This window comes from Meriones unguiculatus, chromosome 20, assembly GCF_030254825.1.
Source record: "Meriones unguiculatus strain TT.TT164.6M chromosome 20, Bangor_MerUng_6.1, whole genome shotgun sequence".
In the NCBI taxonomy this organism is placed as follows: Eukaryota; Metazoa; Chordata; class Mammalia; order Rodentia; family Muridae; genus Meriones; species Meriones unguiculatus.
In genome coordinates this window covers 43,965,770-43,985,434 of record NC_083367.1, presented here as the reverse complement: position 1 = coordinate 43,985,434, position 19,665 = coordinate 43,965,770, and the positions used below count along the sequence as shown (strand labels likewise).

Genomic DNA, 19,665 nt, shown 5'->3' with positions numbered 1-19,665 from the left:
AAGTATCACTATGATACATCACAAAATAAAAGTGATCTTTGCATTACATGCAGCTTTAGTACAATGCAAACATGACATGATGAGCTATACACAGAGGAAAGCTAGGGGGGTAGGCAGGGAGTGACTGGTTGTTCCTAGTCCCCTTACACATGGAATTCAAACCCACACTTTACTAAAACTACCCATCTGAACTTTGCATAGGAACCAAGTAGTTGGTAGCAAATATTTAAAATAAACAACATGAGAACGGCAATGTAAATTCTTTAACTTTTGGGGTGTTTTTCCCCATTGGAGAGATTATATATGTAAGAGCCAGGCTGGTTAGAGGAAACTGGTTTGGGTTTACATCTTTCTGTTAATCCTATTGATTTAGAAAAAACAGAACAAGTCGAGGAATCAAATAGTGAATAGTAAAGTACTTAAAACCTTTAAGAATTTAGCTTGTCCCAGAGGCTATTTAAGCTGTGGGCTGGCTTTCCCCGGGGTCCGAGGATTGTTCAATGTTCCTGAATAAACTGCATTGAAAAAAAAAAAAAAAAAAAAACTACCTTCAAAAAAAAAAAAAGAATTTAGCTTGTCAACTTCTCATGAGTCATTTTCTGCAATAAAAAAAAGCAGAAGTGGGAGTGAAAGCAAACGCAGGTGGCTCCTGAGCATTGTAAGTGTTATCACCGGTCAATTAGTCATTAGAGATGGGGCAGACAAGCTGATACTTGACATGCCAATCACACTTCACCTTCATCCCTGCAGGACTACCAGGATAAGGCAATGTATACTCAGCTTTTCAAATGGCATTCAGTATTTTCTCACCAATTATTTCCTGAGCCAGAAATGTCAGTGATGAGCTGTTTGCTATCAAATACATCTCTCAGTGGTCCTTGGAGAATTTCATTCACTACTCCTTCTTCCATGTCAATCAAAACAGCCTGAAAATAGAATTCAAATTTAGCTTATTTTCTTTAGCATAATTTATTCAATAAACTCAAGAACTCACGAGCTGTAGGTTCTAGTATCCTTTTTTCACAATTTGAAAGTTTTCTTTATGCAATCTATTGTAACAATTAAAAAAGGTAATTTTATGCAGCTTAAAAAGATGGGACCCAATTAAAAATTGGACTCTAAATTCTTTTCCAAAGGAAAGAGTGGGGGACAAAGGAATGCAATAATCCTTTCAACTGAATTCTAACATGAGTCTTAGAATCTGGAAGGTAATCCTGACCAAAAAACTTTTCAATTAATGTAGCATGTATTAATGCATTACATACAAAAATGGAACAAGAATTGTCCAATTCAAGCGAGGTGACTTCTAGCCAAAGCACCAGTCAGATGCTTGAAGATGACTAGACCCTTCATTCAAGTGATGCCAAGTCATGTTTATTAACTCTGACTCTACTGACATGGAAATATCTACACTAAGAAAGTAAGATGCAGAAGATAAAATTAAAGGAAATAAAATAAGTGTGAGCAGGAGTGGTTTGCCAATAGCACCATGTGCTCTCACCTCCTACTTTTCTTTTTCTTATTTTCCAAAGGAAAGTGGCCATAGAATTTAAAGTGGGCCATGTAATGGCCCTTCAGCATTTGAAACAAATTGGAAGATGAGTAAACTTGAATACTGGGTGCCTTGTGGGCTGCTCAAAAAGAAAATAAATTGTTGTTCTGAACTATCGTCTTCTCTTATCCTATGCAACAAACCACTGTTGATTGGATGCAACTAAGACGTTTCAAAACACTTTCCAAAGCCAGATTTACACACACACCACACAGAGTCATAGTTACTATTGTTCATCTACTTCTGGCCTGATCCACAATATCCTTATGAATCCCAGAGAAACTATTACAGCTCAGCAAATTGATGGGGTGCACTGAAATTGCAATGTCTAAAGCTGCCATTAGTCAACAGAAATGGTCCAATTCTTTTCTTTGATAAAGGCTAACCACGTCACAACCAATGCTTCAAAAGCTGAATGAATTGGGCTATTAAATTTTGCTTTATCTACTGTATTTGTCAACCACCTTCCACTTCTTCAAGTATCTGGAATACCTTTATGCAGGGAAAATGCTTCCACAACTAGAAAAACGCAGAAAATGCTTTTCAAGAGTTTACAAAACCCCTTAACATGAATTTTATGTTAGAGAAATAGCAAACTCGCTTCTCAATGGCAAAAATGTATTGACTGTAATGGTTTCTATTTTGATTAATAAAGACATGTTCGGGACTAGTTATTTAGAGTTCATGGTTTGAAATAGCAATTCCATTTGCTCCGGCTAGCCCATGACATTGTTTAAACAATTTACTAGCTTAACCTGTTTAACCCAGTGCACTTTAGGTGGTGTCACCCCTGGGCATGTGATACTGGATGGTTTAGGAAAGCAGGCAGAGCAAGTCACGAGGAACGAGCCAGTAAGCAATTTAGTTCCTGCTTCCAGATTCCTGACTTGAGTTCCTGTCCTGACTTCCCTTGAGAATAAACTATGATGTGGACATGTAAGTGAAATAAACCCTTTCCTCCCCAAATTACTTTTGGTCATGCTATTTTATGACAGCAATAAAAACGCTGAGATAAGAGATACACAATGGACATATTATATTCCAAAGACTGCAACTCTTTTTTATTTTTAAAAACATTTCAAAGATGTTGGATGTGGAGACATATGCTTGTAATCTCAGCACTCAGGAGGCTCAAACGTGATTACTGGAAGGTTTTCTTTTATTACTTTTACTTTTGTGTATGGATGTTTTGCCTCCATATACCATGTTTGGGCAGCATGCTTATGCCTGGCTTTTGTGGAGGCCAGAACAGAGCACTGAATCCCCTGTAACAGAGCTCCTATGTAGATTCTGGGAATCAAAACCTGAGTTCTCTAGAAAAGGGTGCTCTTAACCTTGAAGCCATCTCTCCAGACCCACATCCTATTTTTTTAAAGATTATTGTCATTTTTAAAGTATGTGCACATGACTGCAGGTATCTGAGAAGGCCAGAGTTGTGGGATCCCCCTGGAGCTGGAGCTGTGGGCAGTTACTACCTGCCACACCTAGGTGCTCTGGGCTTCTGCAACAGCAACAAGCACTGCTAACGCTGACATCTCCTCAGTCCCTACAACCATGTTTATAAACGGGCTCCATTAAAAAAACACAAACAAGACTATATAGGGGTGTATACTGGTTAATTTTAGGGATTTTCAAGGATATATGGAATATGCAATTTTTACCTCAAATGCAGACATTACACCAAGAGAGTCTTGACTGGACAAATTTTATGTGTAGTTACAAACTGTATAAGATTATAAACAAAAAAAGATATTGGTCTTGTTCCAAATCAGATTTGATATGGTTTATGGAAGTTTGAAGCTAGGGTGGTCATACCGCCTCTGACTGTTTTGCTGTTTGGCAGGGAAGCAATCTGCAGGGCATATACTGTAAATTGGGCCCCATCTGACCTGAGTTCTGAACGTATCATCACTGTCCCAGTAACTTAGTTAAATCTTTTGATCTTCATTTTCACATCTTCTTCCTTTATAAAGGTTGAAAGCATTTTTGACTTTTCACGTACCCCCAGTCTTTAGCGAAAACTATTCTAGGAATACAGATGTCTATTCCCTTCCAGAGCTACATGATAATAACCAGAGTGCAGGAGTCACAACATTCTGTGTGCCTAACCTAAGATGTTACATATAACCAGCAGTCTAGGGGATGTCGAAGTTTCTCTCTCAAGTGTGGGATGGCAGCTCTCTGCATACATTCTTACCCTCATACCAGTGAGCGGGTGGAAAATAACGAAACAGAATTAGGAAAGGATAAATGAGTATTCCTGCTGTCTTTGACTTTCATCCAGAAAGCACCACCATTTTCTCCTTAGGAACTTCTGGTGTCATGTGACTGCAGATGAGACCTGGCTTCACAGCAGCTTCTTCCACTGTTCACGGTGTCCACTGACTATCTTAGCTTGCATGCACACGATCTCTCTCTTCAGTTTTGTTTTCCAGGGACATCAGAGATCACACAGAGAGAAGCAGTTTTCAGGAGCTACCCTACTACTCTAGTTGTTCAGCAGTCTGACCCTTAGCACCTCAGTTCCCTACACAACATTAAACTGTCTTTCTTTTTCTTATAGCCAAAGACCTGTCAACAATCAAAAGGAAAAACAAACTGCAGAGAAATAGTTTACTCAAATGCCACTGCCATGCTACAAAGTAAGAATCCCAGAATATGTGTCTTACTCGTGCTTTTAAAGAAGATATTCTCCCTTTGCAAATACTGCCACCATCACCAACCACTCTGAAAGATAAACAAATTGAGAAAGGGTCATAAGCTTTTCCAGGAATGGTAGCGTTAGTTTCATTTACACTGCGAGACAGCTCTCTCCTACCATATTGCTCCAGAGGAGTCAAACCCAAGTCCTCAGATCAGCAGCAAGGGCCTTGGCCTATTGAGCCATCCTGCCTTAGTATCTGTCTTTGAGGCATTTCTCCGAACCTAGAACATCTGATTTCCAGTTTTGTAAGTGGGTATCTCGTCTCTGTCTTGTGAATTATGTTGACCTGTATACTGTGTTTATTCATAGATTTTAGTACTTTCACTAAAATTCTAGAAGTGGCCTGTGTAGTATGTAATGTTTATATCAGTGGACATGTTTGGCTACAGCAGAAAACCTAATTAACAGTAACTTGAACAGGCTTTTACTTAATCTCACTGCTTTCCGTTTCTCTGAATTTGACTGATCTAACTGTACTGGAGAGCAGTGGAATAGGTATAAGCCCAAACAGGAGGCTCTGGGATTCATCAACAAAACAAAGACCAGTCAGGTTTCCTGGGAAAATAACAGCTCCAATACTTAGTTAACAAATTTAAGTTAAATTTCTACCATACTGGAACAAAGCCCAATATCTAACTGTAAGTGTCAGAACAAGTCCAACACAGTTGGTTATTTTATAGAGTGTTTTGAAAATGAACAAACTTAATGATTTAACACTAAAAGCCCATGGGCATATCTCAAATATCAAAGAATTGTAATACCTCAAAGATAAAAGAATTTTAACACCTATATCTTATATTAAACGAAAGGTAATATATGTTGTGAGCAGTTTCCACTTTGTTTTCCTTCTTTTTAGCATATTCTAAGAGCAAATAATCCACAAAGTAATCTTTCAAAGTCTGACCATTACTAGACTTGTAACATGATATCTTCAGGTTTCTCAGACTGAAACATCTTTTCAAAGTTAATGGGAGTCTCTTTAAAGGGTTTTGATTTTTACTTTCTTTCTCCTTACTGAAACCTGTCAAGGAAGCCTGCTGTTTTGCAGAACAGTATGAAGGGTGACACGAGAATACGCTTTCAATCAGAACAGCAGACACCATCATAACTGTGGGTTGTCTCCATTATCCTTTCAGGAATCCCTCCATTCTGCTGACAGGAGGATAAAGAATCATAACGTCTCTAGGCAGACTTTCATCCCCTTACCTGGTATCCACATTCCTGAAGAAGCTGCTTATTGCATCATCATAAATTCCTTTCTAAAAAAAAAAAAAGCAAACTATAGCATTTTATTTTCTCTTTCAAATTTTAGTAATTCTATAACACTAAAGGGGCTAATATACAGCTTTTAGAAAAGTTCTTCCTGTTGTGTCTAAAGAATAAAATGCCAAGAGAACCACTGTTTTAAGTTTGGCAGTAAGTGATTAAAGTATGCCCTGTAGGATTATACAGCTGGTGCGCCAAGTGAGTTTCTTGGGATTCTTGATTGATCATTTGATGTGCTACCTATTTTATAGTGCTTTCACCTACAGCACCCGTGACTTACAGCCCCATGGGTTTAAAAAGCCACTAGCCACGTCCCGCAGAAGATCCTGCGCAACTTATGGTACAAATAAAAAGCTCAAGCGTGTAGAGTGTCATAGCGGTAATTCTGGGGAAGCAGAGGCAGGAGGATCGCTGTAAGTTTGAGACCGGCACGGTCTACACAGCGAGACCCAAAGCAGCACCTCGCCCCAAGCCTCAAGTGAATTCTTCCTTCTCTGCTGACAGGCCCGGTGACAGGCGACGGCCTCCCGGCGGGTACCTGGTTGACCGCGGCGTGCTCCCTCAGCGCCAGGTCCCAGAAGCAGCAGCCGATCTGGTTTCCGCACTGGCCGACTGTAGCCAGGGGGGAGGAAGAGAGAAAAGGACATTAGGAAGGCAACCAGGCGACGGGACTCCGAGTCCGAGCGAACGGGGTAGCTCACCCTGCACGACCACCGACTGTGTCATTCCGCCCAGCGGACCGGCACGAACCTTCCCGCCGGCATTCCCGCCCTTGCGTTTAGAGCCAAACGACGCTCTTTGAAGGGCGGCCGTAAGTCACGTCGCGGCCGCAAGTCGCCACCGTCGTAAAACCCCCGTTTCTTCAGGACGCAGGGTTTCTGCGCAAGCGCATTTGCGGCTGGCCGTTACCTTAGCGACTGGGCCTCCGGCAGGTAAATCCTAGCTGCCTTGTCAACATCCTTGGGCATCTGCAGCTCCGGAGGCCCTGGTAACTGACGGGTAACTAGGTTTCGGAGTGGCATTTTAAAAAGCGGGTCTCTAACACTGATGACGGGCCATGAGAGGCCCACAGTCTTAACAGCCAGGGCCGTGGGTCGGATCCCTCCTGCCCTAGCGCCGTTATCTAACTGAAAACGAACGCCGAGGAGCACAGAGAAACCCGAAGCTAGGTACACTCTGGCCACTGAGGCCAAAGCGGTGTACAACTCAAACCTAACTTTAAAAAATTTCTGGATAATTCAAAACAAATTAAGGCAGGGATACAGCTTCAAACGGCTGGCGATGTAATTGAAGACGCACACGACGTACTCAGAAGACATGTCCCGAAATATTATATGGCGCTGACAAGGAGAGCAGCAATAATCAGTGGCCAAGGGCCTACGATAGGCGAGATGGGTTCAAATTTAAGGCATCTGATGTACAATGTAGACGGGATAGAAAGAAGTGGGGCGGGGTGGTGGGGAGAGCGCAACGTTTGAAAAATCAGTTATTTTGATTAAGAACTAAATTAAGAATTTAGTTCTTAATTAGGGATGGCTCAATCAGTAAAATCCTTACCATAGAGGCATGGAGACCTAAATGCAGACCTCCCCCTCCCCCCACCCTTACAAAAATCAGGGAACCTGTAACCCTGGGCTTGGAATAGTGGAGAAGGGAGGATCCCCAGGGTCTAGCTGAATCTGTGAGCACCAAGTTCAATTGGAGACAATGTCTTAAAAAATTAAGATGAAAAAAAAATGATTAGGAAAAGAACTTCATGCTTCACACCTTGCTTCCATACACACAAATCCTCAAGAACGCTAGTACATTAATGGAATCATTGCCCACAAAACTTCTGAGAAACTACAGAGCCTTCGGTCTTCACTTAACAAAAGTTAAATTATATCTTCCGTTAATGTATTGTGATGTGATATAGATATATGATAGGTAATGTGATAGGAGCCCCAACATTTGATTCTGCCACCAAGATATTACACATTTTTGAAAGATAGGAAGTTTGACTGTAGTGGGTTGATTATGTTGCCAAGACCTTTTTATATTTCTTTCTGGGTGTTTTATACCTTTGTTCTTACATCTCTTGTAATTATTAAGGAGCAGATTTTAGACAGGAAAAAGTTGAAACTGATGGGTTTACTCTTAGCTGCTTATTGGTAAGCATACAGTCATTGGTGAGTGTACCGTCAGACACTTTGGGTCTCAGTGTTGAAGTCCCCAGATATGGGGCTTCCAAAGATTTCAGAACTTAGAAAAATATGTATGTTGTGGTGGGATTGGGTTGAATCAGTAGATCCTGGTGCCAACTTACTTGGTATTCTGGACTTTGCAGAGCTCTGCCCGTGCTGTAGCTCCCGTCATTCTCCAGAAGCCACACAGCAGCCAGAAGTTATAAGAAAATCCTTACAAGTTTCACCAATAACTTCAGTCTGGAGTGAATCAGATATGTCTGCTTCATAGCCAGGTGAGGTAAAACCTTCTACACCAGTCACACCAGACCTTAGGGTATGTACGTGTGGGTTAGCCAAGGTGGAAACAACTTAATGGTAGGTTGTCTGCAGTCTTATAAGCAAGAAAGTTTTTGTAAAAAAACAATCATTGAGATTTTGGGGTGCAATTGTATTGGAGTAATAACAGATTAATACAGGAATAGATTCAACAAGATTTTGCATGCTAAATAGAAGCAAAAGAAAAAAGTCAGCAATGGGAATATAGACTGCTACTATAAAAGGAAGGAAAGGGGAATGGGAAAAGGAGGAAGGAAGATGCTATTTAAGATGGACGAAGCATATGGTGTGAGAGAAAATATAACCTAAGGAGGAGAAAAGAGAATTTACATAAGCACTTTGCACTGTGGAGCAATGTAAGAATATGAACATAGTAACAAGATGCTAAGATAATGTATTGAAAAATACAGGCTGAATTTTGCATGTTTGGTCTACTACCCCAGGACTTGGAATCTCATCTACTGTGCAGTGGATAGTAAATAAGTATTGAGTGGAACATGAAATGAAACTGAGATAAAAGAAATTAAAGATCAAAGCACCTTAAAGGACTCATGAACAAGTTTTAAAATCATGGAAAAAGCAGAATAGAGGAACGAAACCAAGTTATTGATGTAGAGAAAAGGTTTGAAATAATCACGGAGAATGCTGAGGGAAAGGCAAAAGTGTTGAAATTATTAAAGATAATATTCATGGGGGAGGCAACATACTCAGCATAAGATTGATAAATACCCCATGAGATAGAGAACACAAAATATGCAAGGATAAATGTTTTCAATGATGTAAAAACTGATAAAATATATGGATTAAAAGGATGCACCATATTCCACAGGAATGTTTCTATAGAGCAGTCAACAACCATAACCATATCTTGGCTAAATTATTCAGTTTTTAGAATAAAGAATTCTTTGAGTTTCTGGGAAAGGAGTGGGATGAAGAAAAACCCATTAGGCTGCATTGTATTCGTCTATAACAGGGCCTGCCTTTATGTAGTGTTTCAGCAGCTGTTAGAAATCCTTATCCTAATCCCAAGGGAAAATTCATTTAATAGGACTGGAGAGATGACTCAACAGTTAAGAGCATTGGCTGCGCATCTAGAGGTCCTGAGTCCAGTTCCCCGCACTCATGATGACTCACAACCATCTATGATGGAATCTGATGCCCTCTTCTGTCATGCAGGCACACTTGCAAGTAGAGTACTCATATACATACATGAATAAATCTTAAAAAAATTAATGCCCTTGCTTAGATGTAGCCAATAGGTTGCTCAGTCTCCATGTGGGTTTCCTAGTAAGAGGAGCAGGGGCTGTCTTTGACATGGACTCTGTTGCCTGCTCTTCTATCACTTTCCCCTTGTGGGGGTCCATTGCAAGGCCACAGAGGAAAAGGATACAAGCAGTCCTAATGACACTTGATAGGCTGGGGTCAGATGGTAAGGGAGGAGGGCTCCCCTTTTGGAGAAATAGGAGAAAGGGACAGGAAGAAAGAGGAAGGGAGAGTGGGATCGAGAGGAGATGAAAGAGGGAGCTACAATCCAGATGAATAAATTATAAAAAGTAAAGTTAAAAATTAATTATTAAAAATGAAATTAAAGTCAGCAACTGAAGAATCAGAAGTGCAACATTCTGACATGGTACAATCCAAAAATATACTTATTTGATACATGCTGAGGGATGGCAATAGGAAAATATTAAAAATAATTGTTTTGTATAATTAAGTCATTATGTTTCTATGAGAAGTGGAAAATTTTGCACATACAGTAGAGAAACTACAGTTAGTAATCCCCACTCTCAAATCTGAGCTGTTCCTGGCATCATGTGTCTTGATGGTATGCGCGGTGCAAAGTAGACACGTTGTATGCCTAGAACCAAGGCCACGGGTACAAGATAAGCCCGGCCAGGTACTATCAAATTTATTATGTGGTTGGTTTTGAATTAATTTCTGATCATTATGTGTTTAGAAACCTTTGGTCGTAGTTACCGATTTCATTTGGTTACATGACTCACAGTTTCAGAAGCAACAGTCTCCTACTGCGTTCAGTCCTGGTGGTCACTGAACAACCTCTGCTGGGAGGTAAGGAGAATAAAATGTGCTCGGAGGAAATCATACTTCTATGGGGCGTCCCAAGCAGTCACTTAAATAAAATTCCATTCTGTGGTCACCTATCGACATTTATCCTTGCTGTACACTGCCATTTCTGAATCCATCTCTTATGTAGCTTGACAGACAGCCATAGATACTATGTTAAGATTGTCTTCCAACCTCTTTTTGTAGCACCTAAGTCCATTAGCTAGATGAGCTGAATTACAGGTTATTACAGTTTTTTAAAAAACAATTTTGTGTCTGGGCATGATGACCTTTGCCTATAATTCTGGCATTTGGGAGGTAGACAGGTGGAATCTCTGAGAGTTTGAGGCCGGTTTGGACTACAGAATGAGTTTTAGCAAACCCTGTAAAAACTTTCCCTCTCTTTACAGCTGTACTCTTTAAGCTGTACAGCTGACTCTTTAAGCTTTCCATAAAAACTGCTACCCAACCAGTCATGTGTAATGGCTATCATAGTACCTAAGTTTGGACCTACATCTGCACAAACTAGGATAAACTTTGTAATGCTGCAGACACAATCAGCCTAGAATTTTAGTGGTACCTAAGACAAAATGATTATCTTTTGCATTATCTTTTGTACAAGATTTATCTTGTACCCGTGGCCTTGGTTCTAGGCATACAACTTTGCACCGCGCATACCATCAAGACACATGATGCCAGGAACAGCTCAGATTTGAGAGTGTGGATTACTAACTGTAGTTTCTCTACTGTCTCTCAGGGCTGTCTGGGGTGTAAGCTTTGTTATCCTCTCTGACACCCAGGCTGATGGGCTACCATATTTGATTCATTGCTGGTTTATTTTAAATTGATGAATAATAATTGTACACATTTACCAAATACAGTTGGTATATTTTTACATAATGGGATAATAAAATTTACATATATTACCTCATATACTTACCTTTTTGCTAGTGAGAACACTTAAAATTTATTATCAGTTTAGAAACTTAGAGCACATTGGCTATTATGTGTTCTATTCAGTAGATTACCACAAAATTTTTTTTGACCTACTAAAACTTTGTATACCTTAAAGCTCTCTCTACCTCTTGACAATCATTACTTTACTCTCTTCCTTATAGGCTTAACCTTTTAGCTCTCATACATAAGTGAGACATGCGTATGTGTCTTGCTGTGCCTGGCTTATTTCATTTAACATAATGTCTTTCAGCCCTCATTCCTGTTGTTGTAAATGATAGCATTTTCCTTTTTCTTTCTCTCCTTGCACAATTGCAATTGAGCCCAGGGCCTTGTGCATGCCAGGCAAGCACTCTACCACCAAGTTACACCCCCAACTCAGGATTTTGTCTTCTTCGTTTTAAAAAAAAATGCCGATTAATATTCCATATAGTAAATTAACAATATCTTGAGCAAAGACTTTTTATAAGGCATAGATTATCAAGTTACGTAACAGAGACAGGTTATTGCTAAGTGAAAGGTTTTGGTGATGTAGCCTAAGAAAATGTAATTCTTCCAAAAAGCCAAGCTGCTTCTGTGTTCCAGAACAACATTCAAAAGGACTTGGAAGACTTAAAAATAAAATTATTGAGCATTATAAAATTTTCCTTGTCTGGCATTCAAAAAAACAGTCCCCAGATATGCTAAGATGACATTTGTAATCAGAAGAAAATCTAGTCAGTTAAAAAAAATAAAAAGAGGCACAAGTGAAAATAATTAGTATACAAGAACATTAACACCTCTATTGTAAATACACCACATATTCAAGAAGGCAAAAGGAAGCATGGACAGATTAAGAGATAATTGATAAGAAGCAAACTGGACTTCAGGAGATAACAAGAACAGTGTTTAAGGAACAATGAGTGAATTAAGAACAGATTAAAGCATTATAAAACCCAAAGAGTTAAGGCAGCAATGGAAACTAAAATACAATAGAGAACAAAATGACCTTTAAGAAGGGAGACCAGTGGGCAGTGGACCCATTAAGACAGCTTAAGATACAGGGAATTAGAGTTCCAGAAGGGGGCAACAAAGAGCACTTGCAAAAGTAATGGCCAAGAACATTCCAAATGTGATAAACATTTTGGACCCACAGATTCAAGAGGGTCAATATTTTAGACATAAGAAGCAGAAAGAACATGACATCATAACCCTACAATCAAATTGCTTAGTATCAGTGAAAAAGATAAACCATCAGAGAGAAAAGACTCACTCTATCAAGAAGAAAAAAGAAAATATTTGACTCCCCACCCCGCCACCTTTCCAGATTTTACTTTTATTTTTGTATTTATTTATGTTTTAGTTTTTATGGCAATAGAAGAAAAGTAAAATATACTTTATTATATTCCTTTACAATATAAACTATATAAAGTCATTTGAAGGAAGACCATAAAATTTTTCAATGTGTACTATAAATCCTAAAGGAATTTCCAAAACAGAACACCAAAAAAATAATGTAGCGAACACACATGGAAACAAAACAGTAGTGGAAAAAAATTTATAAGTATATTTAAGTTTGTCCAAAAGAGCAGAAAAATAGCAAAGGGAGTAAAGAACAGAAGACAGAGAATGCAGATAATGACATAATAGATTTATATCCAAATGCATTGATCAGGGCAATATAACTAAAACAATGTAAAAGATCGAGCTCTGCATGAATAAAATAAACAAGACTAAAACATACTGTTTATAAGAAACACACTTTGAATATAAAAAGCAAATAGGTTAAAAGTGAAAATAGGAAAATATTTCATCCTAACATAACTAACAGAAAGTAGCTCTGGACATTTCAGACAAATGAATCGCAAAGAATATGATCAGTTACAGTATAATAATGAACATGTCAGTTCATGAAGATCCTTGCGATCTTAAATACGTACATGATAACAGCTTAGAAATAAAAGAAGAAAAGTTGCCGGAAGAAAGAAAAAAATAGGTAATTCACAATCATAGTTGGGGATTTAAATGTCCCCCTTTCAGTGATGAACAGAGACGTTAAAAACTAAGCCTGCAGAAGTGCACAGGTGTGTCAGTCAGCTGGTTGTCTTTGAAGAACACTTCACCAACAGTAGCAAAGGCTACATGCTTCCCTAGTACACATGGAACATTGCTGACGTGGTCCGTATTCTGGCCACAAAGGGGAATCCTGTTCAGTTAAAGATTCACGTAGTTAACGTGTTGATAAAATGGAATTAGGGATGGCTCAGTAGTTAAGAGCACTTGTGTTTTTCTGGAAGACCTGAGGTTGGTTCTCAGTACCCACTTTAGACAGCCCACCACCTACTTTGTCTCCAGTTCTGGTATTCCCAGGCAGATACCCACACAGACACACTCGATACACATAATGGAAAGGATTAACTATTCTCGAATATACATGTGCATATCCTTACACAAACACACATGATACACATAAATACAAACAAAGTTATCCTGGAGGGAGAGGTAGGTGGATCTCTGTGAGTTTGAGGTCAGCTTCCTCTACACAGTGAGATCCAAGGCAGCCAGGGCTACATAATGAGACCTTGTTCTAAAAAAAAAAAAAAAAAAAAAAAAAAAAAGGCGGTAAATAAGAATATTCTGATATTTGAAAAATAATATGAGCAACTCATGGAGAAAAGTTTTTTTGAGACAGGGTCTCACTGACCTAGAATTTGTGATTAGTCTGCTTCAAACTTTCAAATGCTAACTAAGTTGTAGATATTTACAGCCATGACATTTCTACTTTTGTATGCATTAAAAATTTTAAGGAAAAAAATAACAGAAGGAAAAGTACGAAATGTTAACATTTGTGAATGTAAGTAAAGTAGTTCTTTGTTGGAGATTTATAGACTTAAATATGCTGGAACAGATAAAAGGACATAAGCCACTGACTGGATTTCCACGTTTAGGATATAGAATGAAAAAAGCAAATGAATCCAGGCATGATGGTACACACCTTTAATCTCAGTGCTTCTGAAGTATAGTCAGGTAATCTCATTGAGTTCTAGGCCAATTTCATATACATAGCAAGTTCTAGAACAGCCAGGGCTGCATAGAGAGACCCTGTCTAAAAACAAAATTAAAAAAAAAAAAAAAAAAAGGAAAGGAAGGAAGGAAGGAAGGAGAAGGAAATTAAGCCTAAAGACACCAGGAAAAAAGAAAATCATAGCATTGAAGTAAAAGCCGGGTACCTGTGATCCCAGCACTTGAGGATGCAGAGGGAGGCGATCTCTGTGAGTTGCAGGCTACCCTGGTCTAGTGAGTCCAGGACAGTCAAGGCTACACAGAGACACCCTGTCTCAAAAAAAAAAAAAATTTGAAGTAAAGATCATATCTATAGAACAAAATTTGTAATGAAAAATCATTGAAAGTTGTGACAAGAAAAATTAAAATTTTTTTATATTGGCTTTGTTTATAAAGTCTTAATTTGGTTTCACTCTTCCCAATGATAGCGGCTATACTTATCTCCTGGGCCACGTTTCTATGCTGTATTTTCACCAGTCTTTAGGAACCTTTTTTTTAAACTGCCAAAGGACCTTTGCATGTGCTGCTGTTTTCTCCATCCTTAACCATCCAGATGTCTTTGTTCCACCCATTTCTAGGTAGTTAATATCTATCGTTTATATTTAGATTGCCTATTCTCTAGAATCTGTCCTAATCTTTAATCTCCACTAGAGCAGAAACTGAATTTAGTTTTGCTCGGTCTTTTCAACATTAAACATAGATGTGGCTCATGGTAGTCTCAGGAAAAAAAATTATTGGATGAAGAATAATAATAGGTATGTTTTCTTAGGATATATCTTTTTTGTATTTCACAAATATGATAGTTATTTAAAAATTATTATTTGGGAACTTATCATTAAGATAACATATTTAGAGGTTCTACCGTCCTTTTTTTTCCTTATTTATATTTATGTACCTATTGCTTTGTGGTTACTGCTGTAGATCAGATTCACTTGGTCTTCTGATACATTACATAGTGTTGCCAATTTTCACTGATTAGTCTGTTGTTTGATTCATTATACCAACTGCACCGGAAATCTGACACAATCTTTGCCAAATAAACCATCTAAAATAGTACTATAAGGACTTAAGGAATAGTAGTCTTGAAGATACTTTAACTTTGTGGTTTTAATGCCATTTTACAGATAAACTTTTGGCCATCTGCTTAAAATTTCAGTGCTAACATCCTGTCAAAAATTCATACCTAATTTTGATGCCCCAACCCATCATCTTTCCACTTCTATCTTATCTCAACCACACCAACTTAAAATTCTTTGCAATCTGAAAAAACTCTTTAGGTGTTAGTCATGTGTTAGCTAACAATGGGCACCAATTATTTCAGTTGTCTGACTGTGACACAGTAAGTTAAACTCAGCTTTCTCTAAGACGAAATTGTGACCAATATATTTACAGATAACCCTCATAAGAGAAGATAGAGGTAAGATTTTTATCCAACATAAACTTCATTCCTAGATAAGATGCCAGTTTTCTATAGCCCAATTTCTGGCACACACCAGCAGGGACTGAGTCTAATGTGTACTTAGAAAGACTTTCATAAAGTTAAAAGATGCTCACTAGCATGCCGCACTTAAGTCATTAGCTATGTTAGCTGAAGATTATTGTCTGGCTCATGGGTTAAACTAAAGCACTACAAAGCAGGGTAGACAGTGAGTGAAATAAGCTGTGGCTACAGAAGCCCAGAATTGGTGTAAGAAGGAGTCCTAAGGATGAGATCAGCAGAAAAGAAGCTCTAGGACAAGGAGATAGAATAACAAGAGCGTACAAAGTGTAACCACAACTTTCATTTCCTCCATTTGGGAACTGCAAGGCTGTCTGGATGCAACAGGAACAAGAGGTGGTCCAGGCATTACAAGAAATAGTCCAGGACATGGAAGAATTCCACGTGAGACAAAGATAAGATCAAGTTTAGAGACACAGAGAACTTCAGTTAAGTGTCAAGATTTTGAGTGTGAGAATGGTATATATAGACAGACTGGATTACTTGCTGTTCCTTGTTAAGAGGAAATCTGGGTGAAGATGAAGAGGAAATGGTGTATAAAGTGGGAAGAATCAGGAGTCTGATTTTATTGATTAGTTATAGGTTTTCATAGGTTAAGATACGTAATGTTGAAAATAGGGCACTGGTGCCAGAGTGGGGTGGCACATGGGTGTAATCCCAGCACTTGGCGAGGCAGAGGCAGGAAGATTTCTGAGTTTAAGGCCAGCCTGGTCTACAGGATAGCCAGGGCTACACAGAGAAACCCTGTCTCAAAAAACAAAAAAACAAAAACAAAACAACAAAAGGGCACTGACAAGAATAAAATTCTAAAACAGTTTTATTGACCATCCATCTTGTTAGCAGAGTTATGAACTGAGATGCTTGATTCATTAGCAGGCAAGAAGCTATGTGAAGGAATCTTCTGATGTCACAATTCTGGGTGTAACTGGAATTCCTTTGGCAAGTCTAGCCTTCTATGGAAAGTCAGTAGAAGCAATTGATTTATTCACCTCTACAGGAATCAGACTTGGCCTATTTTGGTAAGTCTATGTTTCCTTACGCAAGGTAGCTAAAGCTTAATTTTCTCAGAGAGTTATAATAAACCACAGGTGACTCTAAGAAACTCCCCTTTCTTGATAATAGCCACAGTCTACTAATCAAATTCTTGAAACTTAAAAATTTAGTTTTATTATTACTTCCAATAAGTATTTACTTGTGAATATATTACTAGGCATAAAAACACTTTACAGACATTTTTCATGTTTCCTGTTCATTATGTATTAATAGTTGAAGACATGTACATTTATTCAAGATAGAGATATTAGATGTCCATTATGTGCCCAAACTCTTCTAGCTGTAAAGGATGGACAAGTAATGGCTAAGGATATTTCAAACATTTATTAAAATAATTAGGACACTGCTTCTTAGCAGGGAGAGTCTTTGCTTTTCTCTCCTACTAGGGGATACTTGGTAATGTCTGGGAACATTTAAAAAAGAAAACTGTCAAAACACTGGGAGAAGGTTGTTGACATCTAGGGGGTAAATCCTGAAGAACACTTTACAATGCCTATGACAGTATACCTTTCTCCAGTGTAGAATCATGAGGTCTTAAATGTCCATAGCATCCTGGTTGAGACATCTTGAATCAGAATGATAACTGTTACAAAACAGAAAAAGGAAGTGCTATGGAGGCTTAGGCAATAAGGGTTGTGGAAGAATCTTTCTCTAAGAAAGGAAAATGTAAATTCAAACCTTGTGGATGGATTTAGCTCTAGCAAGTAAAAGGTGGGTTGGGGAGCGTTCCGGGCACAGGAAACAGTAGGTAGTAATAATTTCTTTGTGTACATGTATTGTGTACACAGTGTCTCCCATTTATATGTGTGTTTACTAATGCTCAGCGCTACTAAATAATAGTCACGGACAGAGTATTTATTGACTGTGTGTCAGGCTTTGTAGGTCACATGATTTATTTCCTTTAAAACCTACTGTTATCTGAAAGCAGATATTTTACATACTTACCTTTTAGAAATATAGACAAGTTGCCAGGCAGTAGTGGCACAGATCTTTAATCCCAGCACTGAGGAGGCAGAAGCAGGTGAATCTCTGTAAGTCTGAGGCCAGCCTGATTTGTAAAGTGAATTCCAGGACAGCTAGGGCTACACAGAGAACCCCTGTCTCCACAACTAACTTTAATTAAACTAAAGGACAAGTTAAGTGTTTACTCTCCCAAAGCCAATTTCTTAATGAGTGCACTGTGACCTAGGGGGAGGGAAGACTAAATGTGAATGGGAACAAATGATCATTTAAAGGTATTTGAATGGGCGTGAAATTCTGCTCAAAGAAAGAGTCTAAATTAGTGAAGAGGCATGGAAGGGTAGGGAATGAAGACTCAAGTTTGCTGATTTTAATAATCCTAGGAAGGCAATTTGAGCTTTTCTTTCCCTAAAGCATAGACATCACCTATGATGTCACATAGACACAGGCTAACCACAACATAGGTACGGTTTTATTATGCTACGTGGGGGGCCATTTTGAATTTGTTATAAGACTCTAAATTGTTTATAAGGGATAGTTAAATAATTAACTTTTGTAGATTTTTCAGATGTCACCTTCTGAACATTTTGTACACTTTTAAAAAATTGCAACAACATAAATGTCAACTTATCTTTGAAGATAAGCACCTTGCTGTTTTAACTTTGTATTCTAGGATTTCAGTGAATTATGCCTTTTCGGTTTGGGACCCAGCCAAGGAGGTTTCCAGTGGAAGGAGGCGATTCTTCAATTGGACTAGAATCAGGCCTGAGCTCCAGTGCTGCCTGTAATGGGAAAGAGACATCACCCAATAGGTGACTATCTTGCCAACTGGGGATAAGGGTGTTGGCTGTCATCAATACGAACACCAAAACTTAATATTAGCAAGAAAAATTAAACCTGGGAATTCAACACTGCTATTATTAAATTAGTCTGATTTTAATAGTCTATATTTTGTAACTTTGTAAGTTTAGACCAGACTTAGACCAGCCTTTACCCCTACCTCATAAGTTTTTATCTAGATTGTCTATGTATTCTCAAGATCAGCATCAAATCACCAGCATGATTATGTATAGGGTATTGTTCTAGGTACAAGAGTACAAATGTAAAAAAAGAGACCTGAGAGTTGTTGTCCCTTGGCTTGTGTTAGAGCATTGGCTGAGGCAATAATAGAGTGGGAAAGTGCTGTGAGGGAAGCCACTTTTGCACTATCAGAGCAAACTATTATGAATAGGATTTGCTTCATTTTCTGGTGTTTGTCATAACAAAACAAATAATACAGTTAAGCTTAGTAAGGTAGCTATTTTAAAAGCTAGACTTACTTTTGGATGGAATAGGCAAAATATCCAGGGTTGATGATTGCTAAAACTGTTAGAAAAGGAACCAGACTCCAGATGCATTTAAAGGTATTTTAACTCAGAGATTCTACCAACTTTTGAGCATTAGTCTGCTAGCTTTTACCCCACAAAAGTTCTAGTTTTGAAATTACTTGGCCAAAGTGATTGAAGTTTCATGTCTGAATTAATTTACATATGATTATCACTTATACTTATGCATTTTTACCATATAATAATTACTGCACACCCTTGAAAAGGAACATCAGGAATATTAATTTTGTTTTTATGAATTTCCTATAATTAAATATATGACAATAGGCTATGTTCATTGTTATGTAAGTGTAGACTCTCATCTGAATCTCTGATTATAATTTTTTGTGACATTCAAAGCCTTCAGAGAGATTTTAAACAGTTGAAAAGATACTGATTTTTTTTTTTTTTTACTTTGAAAAGAATTTTCTATTTGGTACCTTAACTACATACCATTCATTTGCCCTTTCATTCAGGCAACTCCGAAGATGCCCTGGAAGTCATTGCCTGACAATAACTGATGTTCCCATCACTGTCTATGCAACAATGAGAAAGCCACCTGTGCAAAGCAGCAAGGAAATGCATCCCAAATAGCATCATTAAGTCTTCTGTTGAGGGTTGACTAGGTCAAGGGTAATGGGCCAGTATCATCTTATGGTCTGTGTGGTAAACAAATAAAGGCGGTGGCACTAGTTGGGTGATGACAA

The 19,665-nt window shown here is 38.3% G+C and overlaps 2 protein-coding genes across 10 annotated transcripts in view; one reads left to right on the top strand and one right to left on the bottom strand.

Moving 5' to 3' along the window:
- The window catches only part of Tube1 (tubulin epsilon 1), a 16,889-nt gene extending 10,523 nt beyond the window's left edge, over positions 1-6,366 (bottom strand). For 2 of the 3 annotated variants that reach the window (XM_060373618.1, XM_060373619.1), the window contains exons 1-5: positions 6,224-6,366; positions 6,061-6,134; positions 5,463-5,515; positions 4,222-4,279; positions 811-926 (exon numbers count right to left, since the gene is read on the bottom strand). In XM_060373618.1, the coding sequence (XP_060229601.1) occupies positions 811-926; positions 4,222-4,279; positions 5,463-5,515; positions 6,061-6,134; positions 6,224-6,248 (326 nt within the window). In that variant the 5' untranslated portion in view covers positions 6,249-6,366. Of the gene's footprint in view, positions 1-810; positions 927-4,221; positions 4,280-5,462; positions 5,516-6,060; positions 6,136-6,223 lie in introns of those variants that run through there. The other variant, XM_060373620.1, reaches the window with a different exon arrangement.
- Positions 6,347-19,665, top strand: Fam229b (family with sequence similarity 229 member B). 7 transcript variants are annotated; one of them, XM_060373622.1, is made up of 6 exons: positions 6,438-6,691; positions 7,849-7,980; positions 9,981-10,093; positions 16,455-16,600; positions 18,268-18,406; positions 19,435-19,665. In XM_060373622.1, the coding sequence occupies exons 5-6, from the start codon at positions 18,282-18,284 to the stop codon at positions 19,550-19,552; spliced, it is 243 nt and encodes an 80-aa protein (XP_060229605.1). In that variant the 5' UTR covers positions 6,438-6,691; positions 7,849-7,980; positions 9,981-10,093; positions 16,455-16,600; positions 18,268-18,281; the 3' UTR covers positions 19,553-19,665. The 7 variants fall into 7 exon arrangements, with proteins under 7 accessions (XP_021518193.1, XP_021518189.1, XP_060229604.1 ...); XM_021662518.2 differs by lacking the exon at positions 9,981-10,093 and having other exon boundaries at positions 6,347-6,454; positions 16,458-16,600; XM_021662514.2 differs by lacking the exon at positions 9,981-10,093 and having other exon boundaries at positions 6,347-6,454.